This window comes from Triplophysa rosa, linkage group LG5 (assembly GCF_024868665.1).
Source record: "Triplophysa rosa linkage group LG5, Trosa_1v2, whole genome shotgun sequence".
NCBI classification, from domain to species: Eukaryota; Metazoa; Chordata; class Actinopteri; order Cypriniformes; family Nemacheilidae; genus Triplophysa; species Triplophysa rosa.
In genome coordinates this window covers 12,274,666-12,292,702 of record NC_079894.1, presented here as the reverse complement: position 1 = coordinate 12,292,702, position 18,037 = coordinate 12,274,666, and the positions used below count along the sequence as shown (strand labels likewise).

Genomic DNA, 18,037 nt, shown 5'->3' with positions numbered 1-18,037 from the left:
CGTGAGAGGTGATGTAGGAGAAAAACATGTGTATAAAATAGGGGTGTGACAATATATCGATATGGCGATGTATCGTCGTCCTTCTCCGTGCGATACGAGAATCGATACGCTGCGCCAAATATCAATATTGTAATTAATTAATAAAACAAGACGCTCTAAATATATTTCCAAGCGTTATTACATCATGGCTCCACTGGGTGGCGCTTAACACGCAAATGAGGGAACAAACTAGTCTGAGAAAGAGTAGGATTGCGTGTAATAAAGCAACAAGCCCCAAGAAGCAGTTGGTTACAGTGCATTTTATAACAGCTAATGGCGTTGTGGCACGACGCGAAGCGGAGTTTTATAAAACGGTTATTCCATATGCTTAGCAAGGTTTCATAAAATAAAGTAAATGAAATGATATTTAGGCTATGTGGTGCGGTCAGCTGTTATATATTGAGGTATTTTATAACGGCTTATAACTCCGCTCAGCCAATCAGAATCAAGGACCAGAACTGACCGTTTTATAAAATCAAATATGCACCATGCATATTTGTGAAAGAACAGTGATGCACTGAAATGTTTTTTAGGTTTATTTTATTAAAGCTTAACACTGAGATGTTCGCAGGTTTAAATAAGTGGCTGTTAAATTTAGAAATGGGCCAGTATATATATATTTTAATGTTTTAAATGTGTCAGTTTACAAAGATAAGCTTTTAATTTAAGCATAAAATGTTTAATTTACTTGAAATGTTACTCATGTTGGTAATATGTAATTAATTTACCTACTGAAAAAGTTTTGTGGACTTGAATAAAGAGACAAATGTTGCACTTAACCCTTTCATGGGCATTTTGTTTTCATAGTTAGGCAGATATCGTGATGTATCGTTATAGAACTGCCAAACAATATATTGATTATCTTAGTATCGTCGCATCATGATATTGTTGGTATCGTGATTCGTATTGTATCGTGAGGCACCCTGTGATTCCCACCCCATGCAAAGCATTGCAATTGTCTATTAAAACGATCCTGCCCATCTTTCTAACAAAGCCTTATAATTTAAGAAGTTCCTGTTTGTTGGGGCAGTGTGAAAGTGACTGTCTGCCAGCATACAAAAGCCAACTGCAGAATGTCTGCTGGTATTTGGTTGGACAGTGTGAAGTTTTGAAAAAGAACCTGTATGTTATCCCTAGGTTTAGAAAGGCCCTGCATTTTTAAACATATATCTATCATAGAAGCACAACCACAGAGGACTGCCTTTGGGCACAACCCAAACGGATACTTGGAAACGTAGAAAGAAAGAAATGAGCAGACATCAGTGCCAAGGCCCTCTCTTTGTGCCCTTGAGTACCAACCTGTTTCAGCTTGGCTTTAAAATTATGTGAAAGATTTAACCAGACAATTGAAATTGTAACCTTTAAAGCTGCAATATAGGTAAAATCTCACTATCGCACTATTAATATTTATATAGATACTAGATAAGAGATTTATTATTTCATATATATATTGTATGTACATATTTATACATAGCCTATACAAAATCTAGTACATTATCAGAACAGCCCTGCTATCAAATCAGCATTTAAGATCACAGTCATAGAGGCCACGAGTTACTGCAAGTTTCTCTCTGGCAAACACTTACACAAATTTCATAAAAACACATTTGTTAATATGTAGCGGTTTATCTGTATGCCTGTGTCAGGCAGACCCACACAGAATCTCTGCACACAGATGTCTGCTGAATTGTAATACCAATCATTCACAAAGGGAAATATTAAACACTAGAGAATTAAATTAGTTTTTTTTAGATAACTATAGGGTTGTAGTTATCCCTATATCCCAGTTGAACACATTTAAATTAATTTACATGAATAAAAATAACTCTGAGTATGTGTAGGTGCTGGTTTTGTACACCCTGAACGAATCCACAAATAAACTGTGATTTGGCAAGGCGAGAAGTGTTTGGAACACAAGCCGCTCCTTACTGAGGACTCAACTTTGTATTTCCAGAGATCTCTGCCTTCTGATCACACACTCATGGTACATTTAATTGCTACGGATACATCATAATAAGTCTGTTTAGGCCTACTCTTCTAGAGTCTTCTCAATAAGGAATGGTCATTTTTCTTGCACCCTCTGTTGGATAGGATATTGACTACTTCATGAGACATGAAGGAAATGCAGAAAATCCTTGTGTGGTCCAAAGCTCAAGCACATCATGGATGGTATATTGGGTGTTTCTCAGACCCTGCAGCTCTGCATCCGAACCAATAAGAAACACCTTCTATCCTAAAGTTGACTAACGTACCATCTTATTCCAGCCATGCTTAACTCTTCTTCAACACAGAGCACGATGTCAATAATATTTGGGATGTCACTCAATGGAATTCCATATGCTGCTGAATTCCAAGCTGGCTTGTTCTCTCACAAAAGCGTGCAGGTACCCGATTTCTTATCATCGTCTGAGCCACCGGCTGATTCTTTCCGGTTGGGGTCATTGAGCTCATCGAAGAGTCCGGTGTCAATCATCTCCTTTTGCCAGGCGATAGGTATAGCCCCTGTGCTGAACTCCTTGAAAAATTTATCATCCTTAGCATCAAACTCAATACCTTTGATTTCGGAGAACTCTGCAATGTCACTTGTATCCTTTGCGTAGACAACATTGGGTTTGGGTACCCAGGGTGGGTCGATAAGGCCGGCCTCCAAACGGGCAAAGTTGATGGACTTGAACCACTCGTTCTTCCTGGGATCATCACCCCTACAAAAACAGTGAATGTTATACATATTGTTGAAAGATCCTTGGCAACATTGGTTTCATGAGGTTAAGAGGGATAGAAATACTTACTTGCAGCCAAGACGTTCGTCCACCTTCTTCTTGAGGAACTGCTTGATGATGTCTATTGTGGGGGCATCAAAGTTCTTGTGCTCATATTTGGGCTCCTCATTGATGATCCGCCTCTGTACCTCCTCCTTCTCCACTTTCTCCTTCTTGGAATCGGGACCTTTAAATGGGGTGTAGCCAGCCACCATTTCATAGATACTGCAGCCCAGAGCCCACCAATCCACTGAGGTCCTGTACGGAATTTCAGTCAGGATTTCAGGTGCCATATATGCACCGGTTCCAGCCTGTAAACAGAGGAAAAGGGATCTGAATGAGTCTTAAACAAATTGACGAATAATTTATGGTGGGAGAATTGGTAGTTAAATGATAACACAATGAAACTGAACATCACACCATTGTATGAAAGGTTTTGAGGAACAGATCTGATGTTTGTGAGAGATGTTTATTACAGGGATAGTTCACCCCAAAATGAAAATTCTTGCATCATTTACTCACCCTCATAACATTCTTTCTTCTGCAAATACAAAAGAAGATATTCTGAGAAACGTCTCAGTTGTTTTGTCTCCAAACAATGGAAGTCAATGGGGTCCAATGTTGTTTGGTTACCAATGTTTTTCGAAATATATCAAGTCATGCAGGTTTGGAATGACATGAAGGTGTGCAAATTATCTCTTTAAGGTTACAAGATCTGAAGTAGTTTACTTGATGCAATTCTTACCCTATCTATTCCACTTGGCTCAGCTCCTCTCTTTGCCAGATGGAAGAGGCTTAATGGTAATCCGCTACTACCTGTCAGAAGTCATGTGCCGATCCACTGTGATGAACTTGACTTGCTATTTATATAAAGATAGCCATTCTTCAGCTCCATTGGACATGTGGATCTTTGCATACAGACATGCGTTTTCACCGGTATTCTTTCATAAATACGCTTCTTTTAACCCTGAAGCTAATACCCACCTCAGTATATATGGAAACTGTTGTATTCTTAGACACTGTTAATTCAAATGGATAATTTAAGCGTACTGTGTAATAAATGCAGAGAAGATGTGGGAATTGACAGGGTTAGGCTCAGTCAAACTAAAATGTAATGATTACATAGGAGGACGCACAGTCATTGTGCTTGGCTAACACACTGTAATGAGCCAAGCTAGCATGATAGCCACATCATTATGTTAATGTCTTAATTTTGCTAATGTCAAATTTAAATTATTTGAGGTTGTAGTTAGAATGGTTGTGGTATTACATTTAAAAAAAATTGAATGTTGGAAAATAGAAGGCTCAAATAAAAGTGCTTAGGATATGGACAAATGTAAATGACAGCAAAAAAATAGTGGTAAGCACATTATTAATCATATCTAGACTCGTGCAGTACAAAATCTAGCGCTTACATCTGCCTTTGGCAGTCTGATCAGAGACAGATTTGTGTAATTCGTCCTAAGAGGATCAGGAGTGTAAAGCCAACCAAACCCCTGGTGGTTCAGCTTGGGCTTCAACCTGCATTGAGGACTCAAGAAGGGCACTGCATAGATAAGCTTACGTAAACACATGAGCCGTTGTTACATTTTGAAATTTGATCATACATCAGAAGTCATGGAAGGGTTAGGATTGGCTTTCCACTGTTATAATATTTATCATGTAGGAATAGTTCACCCAAAAACGAAAATTTTGTCATCATTTATTCACCCTTATGTCATTTAAAACCTGTATACTCTTTCTTCTGTGGAACACAAAAGAAGATATTTTGAGAAATGTCTCAGTGGTTTTATGTCTATACAATGGAGGTCAATGTTATTTGGTTACCAGCGTTCTTCAAAATATCTTCTTTTGTGTTCTGAAGAAGAAAGTCACAGGTTTGGAATGGCATAAAGATGACTTCAACTTCATTTGAACACAAGTCAATTTTATGGTTCAAAAAGAGATGGCGATAGAGAGGCAAACCGTTATTAAGAAAGATATTTAGTAGAATGTCAGTAACCAAACAGATCTCATCCCCCATTTACTGCCATAGTAGGGAAAATAAATACTATGGGAGTCAATGGGGGATGAATTCAGTTACTGACATTCTTCGAAATATCTTCCTGTGTTCAGCAGAACAAAGAAATGTATACAGGTATGGAACAATCTGAGGGTGAGTAATTGATGACAGAATTTTCACTTTTGGCTGAACTATCCCTTTAACTGAGAAGCTGTAACCAGCTTCAAAACGTTGCTCTGCATATCTCTGTTTGTTCATGAAAACAAGTTTGGAGCTTGCTATTATGAGAAATTTCGCAATCCTATTAACATCCGGTCCATTTACCATCACTAATGCTGCACTGTGATATAAATGTCAATATTTATAGAGTTAGTACAACTTTTTTCTTAGTCTTACAACATAATGTCTGACAGCCTTTAATGGATGTGTGCAGTCTTCTCTTAACCTCAATCATCTGCGGCCCACCAATGGAAGTGCTTAAAGAGACACTGAGCCAAAGGTGCAGATGAGGACACTGCAGCTAATTGATCCTTGCGTGTTTACATAACTATGCTGTTTTTAGGACTGTTTGCTCACGATTGGTGTAGCTGTGCTCAAAATAACAAAGATCACCAAGACATTACATAACAGGGACAGAATATAATGCAAACACTATAGTATTCTTGTAAATGACCATGTTAGAGATGAACAAGCCATGGCTAGTCAAGGCTAGTGGAACTGATATTTACAAAATGACTTAACAAAATGTCTTAACAAAATGACTGAAAGCATTGATTCTGATATTATGATTTATTCATATTTTTAAAGCTACAATGGGGCTGGAATGGACGCTTGGGCTGGACAGACGGACGTATTTTAAACGCGAATGCACGCAACGCAAAGGCATTAGCGATTCGGACACGTATGTATGTAACGCAATGACACGTTACATACAACAACCCCCCCGTCGACAGAAATGGTGGCGGGCCGATGCCATCAAATAGCACCCCACAGCACCCCTCCCCCCTTGTCAACAGAAATGGTGGAGGGCCGATGTGGGCCGAATAATCCAGGGCCGATTTTGCTTCCAGACCGCCCCTGTAAGTGTGTCAATCAGATAAAGGATTTGGACCCTGAAGTACTTGCTAAACAAGATTTTTGTTTATTCTCAACCCAAAAGTTATATAATGCAGCTTTAATTTATTATTTTAAAATATTTCAACATTTTAGAATAAAAGTAAACTCATCAAAACTATGGCATAGAACACATGTGATTATAGGAATTATGTTGTGACTAAAATGTCCAAAATAAATCAAACTAAGTTATATTTATATTAATGTAGCCAAAGTGGAATTAGCAAAAATGTACTCTTGGCATTTTATTAACCAGCTTCTTGATGTATCACCATTAAATCATATTTATACTAGACTTAGTTTATTAAAAACTAAAATGAATATGCTGGCTCAATTATATATATATTTTTTTTTGCTAAACTAATTTGACATTTATGCATAAGATTTATTTTTAACATCATGTAATGTTCTTCATTCACGATTTGCTTTGAATAAATGTAAATGATTCATTTTCATCACCACCAATTATAATTCATTTTTGTGCAATTACACATCTGCTCTGCTTTGTACAGCTCTTTTTTTCTAATGGAAATTTGGTATGGTAGCACAGCTTGCATTGTTTTCTCTGGATTATTTGAATAAAGATGATTAACTTACTTTTTGGGTGATGGTTTTTCCAACCGGAATCTCGACAGCAAGACCAAGATCTGAAAGACGACATTGACCCTGGCTATCCAAAAGCACATTCTCAGGCTTCATGTCACGATACACAATGTCCATGGCATGTAGATGCAGCATCCCGGTACAAATCTGAGCTGTGTAATAGATGATCCGATCCATTTCGATGCCCTTCTCACCAATGTTATAGATGTGATACTTGAGGTCACCTCCATTCATCAAGCTCATGACCAAGCAGAGATGGGTCTTGGTTTCATAAGCATAACCCAGGTTGACGATGAACAGGCTGTTGACCTTCTCCAAGATTTTCTTTTCCAACAGGGCCATTTTCTCACCATGTTTCTTCTTCAGACGCTTTTTGCATAGCTTCTTGCAGGCATACATCTGGCCGGTGTTCTTCACCTGCACCGCACAAACCTGGAATGAAATGCAGCGGACACAGTCAGTTGGAAAGATTACATATTTTTCACTAATGTCTGTAGAGACCTACCTCACCAAATCCACCCTTTCCAAGTGTCCTGAATTCATAGAAGTATTTCTCAGTGATGGGCTGTTTCTCGTATTCTTTCCACTGCAGAAACTTGTCAAAGAATTGACTTTCCTGATAATCTGAAAAAGGTTTGCCTTTGAGAAACTCATTGGTGGCATCCTTCACCAGTCCTATCACCTCCTCAAAATCTTTGTCAGTAACTGCCTTGCACTTGGTTGCTACATCTCCAGTCAGGTAGGTGAGGAAGCTCTTGGATCCATCCTTGCAGAATGTATTAATGATATGTGTACGGGCCTTGTCTCTGGCAGCGCCCTCCGACAATTCCCAGTCATTCAGATCCCCCTTGATCAAGGTATTGGCGAAAGAAACGCTTTCCTACAGGCTGTTTTTCGCAGAGGGAGTCAAAGTCCTTCTCTAGATTTGTCCTGAGTGCTGCGCACTGCTCCGGCTTGGGAAGAGACAGACTTCACCGACGTTTCTTCATCTCCTTGTCATCTCCCCCCTGGGCTTTCAGGTAGGCCGTGTTGGCCACCAAGTTATCGAGTCCCCCCATGTCACACATTTTGGCAGCTGTGGTGGGTTACTTGTCCCTGAGAAATGGATGCTTCTCAGCCAGCGGTCAGTGCGTTTGTGTGTGCAACTCTCTTCAAAGCCGAGGCACGAATGAGCCACTAAGACTTACGCACCTGCGGACCAAGACACACTGACAACCTAGTAATTACTTATTTAGAATTAAATACCTGCAAGGGATTTTCACTTAAGTATATTTGTGTGGTCTATACTCGGCGTCTATTCAAGGAAAGGAACTTATAAGAGGGTTCTCCCACTAAGAAGCTTTAGGGCTGACTATATTTAGGCAGATGTAGACCGGTAGCTGATGGCTGCCCATTGGGCTCTGTTGTCTAAACATAAATGGTGATACGATGAGAGGAGCAAAAATGTGCGAGCTAACAGCTCAACATGAAGTGTATGAAATGCTGAGGGCAGCAGGATGCACTAAAACTTTCTTCTGTTGTTCACAAGCCAACAGCTAATGGTCTATTGCCGGACCTGTATCAAAGAACAGATAAAATGACTGCTGAATTTATCAAGGACATGTCAAACAAGATTTCATTTGACAAAATGTCTTTCTCTGTTTTCTTTGCCCCTTTTCATTCTAATTTAGAATTTTATCTTGAATTTTAGGCATTTTATTTCAGTATTTTATTTTAAGCAGTTGCCATTAACTGTAGTAATAGTGCATTTCAGTGATGCTTTTCTAAACATAAACAAACAAGTTTGTTTCCTAATATAATTATAATATAATAATTTCCTAATGTAATTATGCACACACAACCATTCTTCCTTTCTGAATATGCACTAAATAACAAGTTAAAGGGCAAGTACCCATGTAGAGGAACAATTTTTTTTCAGAGGTGTTTCATTAAAATAGGAAGTTTCTCGCAGCTGTTCATAATTTTTCATTTCTGGGACATCATTCACTACAATAGTAGAAAAATCTTCAGTAGGCTATAGATTTTTTTGTTCTGTTGAACACATAATGAGATATTTTGAAGAATTTAGGAAAGCAAACAGTTCTGGGACACCCTTGACTACCATTTTAATTTGTCCTATTATGGTAAATGGTGACAGAATTTTCTTTTTTGGGTGATCTATCCCTTTAATGTTTTTACAGCAAAGATCGTTTACATGATTTTTATGTGGAACTTATTTTGATTTTGATTAAAGTTCTCAAATCAAATAACAGGCACTCATTTATTATCATTCATCTTTTTACTTATTCATCACATAAAGAAAATAAATTACTATTTGAAACTTAACCTCCCACAAGCACCAATCTCTGAACAATGGTAACTACAATACTCAAATATATAAAAACTCTTCTAAAATTAAAAAAATATAAAAATTGTCCTAACGGAGTCTCAAAAAAAAGCTACAAACTGAAAATTTTCTGCCAAATTTGAACAATTATAACAGATTATTCATGTAGTCCCAACTTGAATGGATCAAGTTTGACGATTAAACATGAAAAGATCCATTAAAAAATAAATGTTTAGTTGGAAGCCTGCCCATTGAACAGTCAATATACAGTAGTTCACCCTTGCTCCAAGACGTTATGTCATGCAGAGAAGAAATGTTGTTTAGCGGGGGAGGTTAACGTTTTTTATTTAAGAGGGCACATGAAAAAGTATAATAAACACTACAATATTCCAATAAAAATAAGAATAGTCAGTTTTGATTTTGTGGTGACTTTCATTTAAAATTAAAAACCTTAAACTTTGTTGTCATGCTGTGTAAATGAGCTTACCAAAAATGAAAATAGGTTTAATTATTGCGCTCTTAAATTTAAGTTGAGTTCATAATTGCTATGAAAATATTAAGTTTATTGCATTTTCATTCATATTAACAATGAAATTAGTAAATTATCGTGATAGATTGATACAAAAATAACAACAATGAAGATATTTGAAGTATACTGTGAAACATTGTAAAATAATTTTGTTTTTTAAAGCTAAGAAAATAGATAAAAAATGATCCACATCAAAAGTGTTTATGAAAGAAGATTGGGGGATGGTCTCGTTAACATAAACTGAAATAATGTAATACTTTTGTATTGGATTACCTTTTGTCTGAAAACCTCAGGAAACCCAAGCACATATAACATATAGCAGCACTTAAAGTCAGTTCAGTAATTTGCTGTAATATTCTCTCTTGATTGCTCGCTTTTTTGTTTTCCTTACATTTTTAAGTTAAACAAGCATCTGCTAAATGATTCAATGTAAAATGTAGTTAGGCAACTATCTCTGTCCTTCATGGCAGAAGGATTGCCTTGTCTCACATAAAGATCACCTCTCACAGAAGAGGATTATGGGGGTGGTGGAGGGAGAGAATAGACTACAATCCCCCATCTGCTTTTTTAACCCACAAACACAAAGTACTGAACAGATCAGCTGGTCACCCGCACAAATTACAAGATACAACTGGGACAATTGTTTAACTCATGTTTTCTGTCACAACCTGCCCGCTTTGTTGAAAAGACCAAATGCTGGTTGTCAGTCATATTCCAACAACATCCTACTTGTTTGTAAACATGGAAATTGCAGTTGGAGAATGTTAAACCTGTGAGATCTTAATATAAGACTTAAGATACAAATGTATAATATGGTCCTACCGAGCTTCTACCAGCAAGACCTGTTTGGTCAACCAGCTTTGCAAGCAAAAACATGTTTGCTGTATGCTAAATGCCATTTCTTTTTGTTGTAAAGCCAGAGCATACTAATACGAAATGCAATTGTTCAGATGCAGTTTTTCAAGGGTAATGGATTCTGCTGTTTGTAGTTCATTTCAATGGGAAAAGTTGTTTGTTAAAATATGACATCAGCGCCTGTTGTTGCTAGTCTGTTTGTTCCATCTTTTGTTGTTAAAACGAGATAAGTTGTTTTAACGTGATAATATGTCATTAAAACGAGATATGTCATTTTAACGAGATAATATGTCGTTTTAACGAGATAATTTGTTGTTAAAACGAGATATGTCGTTTTAATGAGATAATATGTCGTTTTAACGAGATAATATGTCGTTAAAACGAAATAATTTTCTTGTGTAAACGGCATATTTTCCCATTTTAACGTATATTATTGTCAAAAGGACAATATGTTTCTCTCCACACATAACCAAAGGCTTTGTCATGGCTCTGCCACAGGACCAAGAAAAACATGACTAATAGAGGCAGAGCCATGACAGGAGGCAGAGCCATGACAGAAGCCCCCCCTTTAATGAGCACCACCAGGTGCTCACCAAGGGGTAGACTAACGGGACAAGACAGACTGAGACAATGACCAAAACAGACAAAACGTGGAAAACAAAATCAGGGGCAGACAAGCAAGAATAACCAAGGGACTAGGGTGTGACAACAAAAACAACAAACATGGGAGGGGGGTGGGGGAAAAAGAGTCCATAGAGGAATCAAAGGGGTTGGGAAGGTGGGACAGTTTAATCCCCGGCTGGCTCGAGGGCGGTCTGGGGATTCTGTGGGGGAAGTCTGGGGGGACGCCGACTTGAGCGTCGGCGGGACAAGGCTGGGACCGGCTGGAAGGCCGGCTGGAAGCGAGGCGGCTGGAAGGGCTTGACGCCGGCTGGAAGGCCGGCTGGACAGGGCTTGACGCCGGCTGGAAGGCCGGCTGGACAGGGCTGAGCCGGCTGGACAGGGCATTGACGCCGGCTGGAAGGCGCTGGACAGGGCTTGACGCCGGCTGGAAGGCCGGCTGGACAGGGCTTGACGCCGGCTGGAAGGCCGGCTGGACAGGGCTGACCGCTGGACGGCTGCGCCGGTGGAAGGCCGGCTGGACAGGGCTTGACGCCGGCTGGAAGGCCGGCTGGACAGGGCTTGACGCCGGCTGGAAGGCCGGCTGGAAGGGCTTGACGCCGGCTGGAAGGCGGCTGGACAGGGCATGACGCCGGCTGGAAGGCCGGCTGGACAGGGCATGACGCCGGCTGGAAGGCCGGCTGGACAGGGCTTGACGCCGGCTGGAAGGCCGGCTGGACAGGGCTTGACGCCGGCTGGACAGGGCTTGACGCCGGCTGGAAGGCCGGCTGGACAGGGCTTGACGCCGGCTGGAAGGCCGGCTGGGCAGGGCTTGACGCCGCCTGCTGCACCGGCTGGGACGCCGGCTGCACTGGACTGGACGCTGGCTGGACCACCGGACGGGACGCCGGCTGCACCGGACTGGACACAGGACTGGACACAGGAATGGACACAGGACTGGACACCGGCTGCACCGGACTGGGCACCGGTCTTCCTCTTCGCCTTGCCCTGAGGTACAGTATCTTGTTGATTTTGTGAACTAACCTTGTCTTCTGTCAAGTGCCGGCGTATCCGGGTTGGTGATTACCGGCCAGATCTCCTTGGACTGTCCCTTCGGTTTTTGCTACTGCCTGCCCGTTTTCGAGTTGCCTTGTCCCCCTGTGATAGAGTTCGCACCCCGGTTGACCATTGCCTGTCCACCTTCTGAGTTTGCGCTGCCCCTTTGGACTCTGTTCGCATATCGCCTGACCCCAGCCTGTCATACTACTCTTGCATTTCGTTATTTCCGAGCTTGGCTCGAGTGCGACTCTTATTTGACATTTTGCTCATAATAAACATTTAAGTTCCACCTGCTTTTGGGTCTCTCTCTCGCTGTCTCTCCAGACGTGACATAAATAATCTTTAAATAAAATAATGTAAGCTGCTATTGTAAAACTTTGTGTTTATATTGAATACTGTATATATATACTTTCAATTAGGTTTATTAAAACATCTCCAAATATCACTGGATGTATTCACACCTTAAAATTTCCAACAGTTAAAGGATGTTAATAGTGAAGTATTTTAATTGCAGAACAATTTATTGAGCAGTTGCATATCATTACTCTTGTCCACTTATTAGGCAACATTTGATGCATTGGGTCAAGGATAGTTGTGGCCTAATGGTTAGAGAGCCGAGTTGGTTGCAAGTTCAATTCTCACACTGTAAAAATAGAAGGTGCCTCAAATGTCCTGTTGTGTACTCAAAGAACCTTAAACTGTGTTTTAAGAGCTTCAAAGCTCCTTTTCTCATAATAAGGTTATTGGTGGAACCATCTATAATCTTTCTGGTTCTTCCAGGAACTTATAAAATTCTTGAATAACCCCATATTCAGTTCTGAAGTTCTGGAGTCACATTTTCATGTGTTATTGAAGGAACTCAAATTCTAAAAAATGGTTCTTGTAAGATCTGTAAACTTGTAAGTGGTTCCTGGAGAATCTCTCTTGTACAAGACAGTATCTAGAGGAACCCCAAAAAATTCTGCATGAAATTTTTAGTTTCTGATCATTTTTATGTTTTATGAGGTTAAGAATAGTCCAAAGTTTGTTTTTTGGACCCTGCTAAATGAACACACATTTTAAAATCATGCACATGATTAGAAAAGGCTAAATGTTAATTTGAAACATTTTAGCAAGCTTTTAATTATTTTATATTTCTTACTATTGATATTATATTAATTGGAGACTGAACATTTTTATTCCATAAGTGTATCCTAAGTCACTGAAATCTTTTGAAAATGTAAACGTTGTTGTGTTTTCCATCCAAACAAACTGCAGCTGCTCTGTTTATTGTGCAGTCTCGCCCTCCACAGTACTGTGACGCTGTTGGCCCAGTGTCGCAGCGTCAATGCATGTGGCGCTTTCGTTGGAATGTGTGTTTAACTTTTTCTGGCTCTGCGCAGAACGATCGCCTTATGACAAAAAGCATTCGGCATTAGAATAGCATCTCTACAGCATATAGAGCAGTCAGTTGAAAAAAAGATCTCACTGTGCTTTGATGGTATACGCCGATCCGTTTGTGATCAAACATCCCGCCACAGGCGCGAATTCAAAATAATGGATCGCAACAACCTCTCGACTGTCCCATTGGAGGTAAGTAAAGTCAAAATAAATAAATAACTCAAACCCAGCCAACACAGTTACGGTGTGACGACGTACCTGGACCGGACCATATTCGTTGCCACGACGTATGGCGTTCCAAAGGGTCCTAAAAATGACTTTGCAGCACACACTTGTCTCACTGAACGTCTCACTCCACGTCTTAACTGTTTTTGTATTCTGCTATTTATTGCATTGAATTCAAGACGCAGACGAGACGTTGACGTAACGCAGACGTCACGGAAATCACGTGTGGCCGTAAAGTGTCTATGCAGACGTCACGCGTCATTCATGTGTAGCAGTGAAGTTATTTGTTTTCATTTTTGCTAACACGTATTGTAACACGCTACTCTACACGGCTTAATACAGAGTGTCAAGCGTCTACTTCGTTAACTTTCACTTCACTCATTCCTCTCAATGAATGTGACGTCTGCGTCTGTCCTAGGAACTAATGTTTATGTGTTGTTTCCTTGACATTCTGTTAATTGTGTTGCGCACTGGTAAGGATCAGCTGTCAATCTTAGTTTATGCTGTTTGTGCAATACATTTAATTCCAGAACCATTTTATATCTCATTATTATATGTTGTGCATGCTATTGCTGCTTTCTGATGTTTATATGGTTGTGATGCGATCGATTGTTGCTGCTGAGTTTTCCGATATAATCATTGCAATTGATTTGTTTTTAGCATTTGTTTTTTTCTACAAAGCTCAGCTTTAGCCTCTTTATTTGATCAAACATCATTTTACTTGTTGTTCAATGTGTATGTATTTGTCATGGCCTAATGGTTAGCGATTCAGACTCTTGACCAGAAAGTCGCCGGTTCGATTCTCAGGACTGGCGGGTAAGGAATGTGGTCTGCCTTTTTATGTAACTGATTTAAAGATATACTATAAGATGTATAGCTTGCATGTACTGTAAATCGCTTTGGATGAAAGAGTTTGCCAAATGCGTAAATGTAAAGAAGTTAGGACCAGTCTAACAGAAAAAAATTGATGACTAACTTGTAAGACCAGTCTGAGCAGTTTATGCAACCTACACAAGACTTGAAGAACGCTGAAGATCAAATTAAATAGTATGCTGTAATTATGGTTATAGGTAACATAAACTGCACAAAAACTGCACTACTGCGTGGATAAAATAAATCTTCAACAATGGGCCAGTGAGATGTTTAAAGTTCTGCCTTTGACACGGCTTGGGGCCATCATTTATGGAAATGAGACTTGATTTTGACAATGTATGGTCCCTCTTCTTATTGTAGTCTCCTTTAGAATATATCACAGGTTTGTAAAAAAGGCGTTGTGTGCTTAAATTGGAAAGTTTACTGTTTTTTATTTGCTGCTGGAGGTAGGGCTGACGGTAAGTTTTTTGTTTCTTACCACGGTGAAGACACAACAAATCATGCGGTTTGGCAGTTAATCGCACCCAACAACACACCTCCACAAATATACCATTTATAATATTTTTTTTCAGAGTGCAACATAAAAGAGGGTTTTTCTCCACAGAAGCTGCAGAAAGAACAACAGGGTAACAATATAAACGCACTTGAAACTTTGAATAATTTATCATTTTTAATAGCAAATTATCATTAATATTATATAACTATTAATTAGGCTACATTTATAAAAACAACCTTTTTCAAAGCGCAACACAAAAAGGGAATATCGGGCTAGCCTGTACTACAAGTGTTCGGCAATGTTCAAAATTTCGACATAGTAACTCATAATAATGAAAAACTTTCTCATAATAAGGACTTAGTATCTCATAATAATGACGTAGTATCTCATAATAATGAGAAACTAATTCATAATAATGACTTAGTATCTCAAAATAATGACTTAGTATTTCAAAATAATGACTTAGTATCTCAAAATAATGAAAAACTAAGTCGAAATTTTGACTTAGTAACTCATAATAATGACTTAGTATCTCATAATAATGACTTTTAAATAAAAAAAATTCCCAACCCTGGCAGAAACGGGTTTACATAGGAAGGCACACACTTGTATGCGCTAGGGTATTTTTTCAAATGCAGTTTGTAGAATCATTTGTATTTATTTGTCAAATGTGTGTTTTTATATTTGTACCGAAACATTTACTTGCATTTGTAAATCACAGTACATTTATTTGGTATACCTCTACATTTTATCGCAACGTGGCATTTTCACTTTTGCAAATACCCTTCTGTTTGTTTGCTAGTAGAGATTCTTTTGCAAAGCAAATTGCATTTGTTTGCAAAACGCTGGATTTGTTTGTTTAGTTTCGGCACAAAATTCGCTCCATAGTTAAGGGGTTAATGAAATAATATTTATTTAAACACAAAACAAAGACCTACGAGGGGGTAAAATAACAAGAACAAAGGGATAAATAATCACAGACTACACAGGAACGTAAACTAAATAAAAACTGGACTAAACAACACTTGACAAAAACTTACACTAGACTCGACTGGGATAATCTCTCGGGCAGGAACAAGACGTAATGCCATTAACAACAAGGAACGAAATGAACTCGCACAGGACAGAAGACACAAGGGCATTATATAGGGAGACTAACAAGAGGTAAATTAACACTAGGCAGGTGTGGGGAATGAAACACTAATGGAAGCTAAAGGAGGAAACGAGAGGGGCGGGGCCAAAGACGAGACTGGAGAGAATGCATATTATGTCGTGACCGACAATAATATGTTTCTCTCCACACAAAACAAGAGGCTCTGCCATGGTTCTGCCACAAGACCAAGAAAGACATTACAAGAAGAGGCAGAACAAAAGAATCACAAAACAGTGCAGCACAAGACAGCAAACACAAGGGCTTTAAATAGGGAAGCAAGTAAGGAGAGGTGACGAGGGAGACTGATCATCACGAAGAGTAATGCCATGTTTCAGAGTTAGCATTGCATTTGAATATTTTTAGAAAGTAGTTAGGAGTTTAGAAAGTAGGGCTTTAAAGATAAGATTGATCGTATTTTTATTGTCATTGCGATATGAACATGTTATTTAAGTATGGGCACCGAAACATGCTCTTAAATGAGCCGTGGAGCCTTTGCTCTTTCTGGCAGCTCCTCTATCGAACACGCACGAGCACGGGCAGGCGCACACACACACACAAAGGTGTTAAAAAGTTCCTTAAGAAAGTGGGGGGGGGGGGTTGGTTACTTTTGGGGGACACTAAAGCCCAATTTATGGTTCTGCGTCGGACCTACGCCGTAGCCTGATGCGCACCTCTCCAAGAATGTAACAACGCGTCAACTCAACGTGGACCCTACGTGGACCGCAAGCGCTGTGATTGGTCTGTTTGAACCCCTCCCTCAGGTCAAAAAACTCCGCGATAGCATCATGTTTACTCAAACGCATTTCCAAATGAATTATCTAAGTAAATTATTTGTGCTTCTGTATTTAACATCCCAAGCTGCAACCAAAGTGACCATTTACTTGCCACTATCACTGCTAATGCTTCTCAAACGAGCTCATTCTTCTTCGGCTCTTGTCTTGGTTACACAAGTAACACGCGCGTGGACACCAGTGGTGGACAGTAACGAAGTAAATTTACCTGAGTACTGTACTTAAGTACACTTTTTGAGTATCTGTACTTTACTTGAGTATTATTTTTTTACTTGTACTTGTACTTTAACTTCACTACATTTGAAAGACAAATATCATACTTTTTACTCCACTACATTTATAAAAAGGTCAAAAAGTAGAAAATGGTTTCTATGCAGCGGGTTTTCCGGTGTGCGTCATTTATCTTGCTTGCGATCTTCCAGGACCTTTTACTGTTGCCAAGTATTTTATTTTTTCTAAGCTCGCGGTTTTCCGGCAAGCTTTGAATGGCCATTTAGCAAAATAATTACGCAAATCTGGCAACTCTGGGATCTTCCCCGCTAAACTAATGTAAACGTAGGTGCTGCTACACCATTGATAGCGCTCTAAAAAGACAAATAGAAGAATAAAAGACGAAAAGGGCACATGTTAAAGTGTGGTGTAATCATCTGTGGGTTACGATCAGTCAAAGATCATAGAAACATTGTCATGAAAATGATCGGCATAACGGCTAAACGGTAAATAAGCATCACATACACCTTGAGCTACGCGTGCGTGTTAACTTCTGATCTGCTGCTATATCATTTAAAGCGATTTGGAAAATGAATGATGTTTTTACTGAAGTTACTATAGTTGAAGTATTCCTGTTGAAATAAAAACAATAGAACCCAGCCCAAAATACAATATAAAATGTAATGGATTTAATGGGAATAATGGGAATTGTACTATGGATACTTGTTGTCTACTTGTAGGCTATGTGATGGATTCTATTGGTGGGATGGTACCCAAACACACTACAAAGAGGAATTTAATTTAAAAATCTCATTCTACTTCAAAAATTCATTGTTTTTTTCTGCATTTCAGTCAGTGAAATAAGTATTTGATCCCCAAGCAAAACATAACTTTGTACTTTGTGGAGAAACCCTTGTTGGCAAGCACAGAGGTCAGACATTTCTGATACTTGGTCACCAGGTTTGCACATGTGTCCGGATACATTTAGTCCACTCCTCTGTCAATCTTTAAGGTTTCTTGGCTG

General features: G+C 39.3%; 1 protein-coding gene across 1 annotated transcript; it reads right to left on the bottom strand.

The window, feature by feature from the left end:
• Positions 1-620: 620 nt before the first annotated feature.
• Positions 621-10,936, bottom strand: grk7a (G protein-coupled receptor kinase 7a). The gene is given in 5 exon segments (XM_057334092.1): positions 621-2,741; positions 2,829-3,109; positions 6,511-6,948; positions 7,022-7,361; positions 7,363-10,936. Coding segments are annotated over 5 exon segments (1,614 nt in total). The 5' UTR covers positions 7,584-10,936; the 3' UTR covers positions 621-2,407.
• Positions 10,937-18,037: the final 7,101 nt, after the last annotated feature.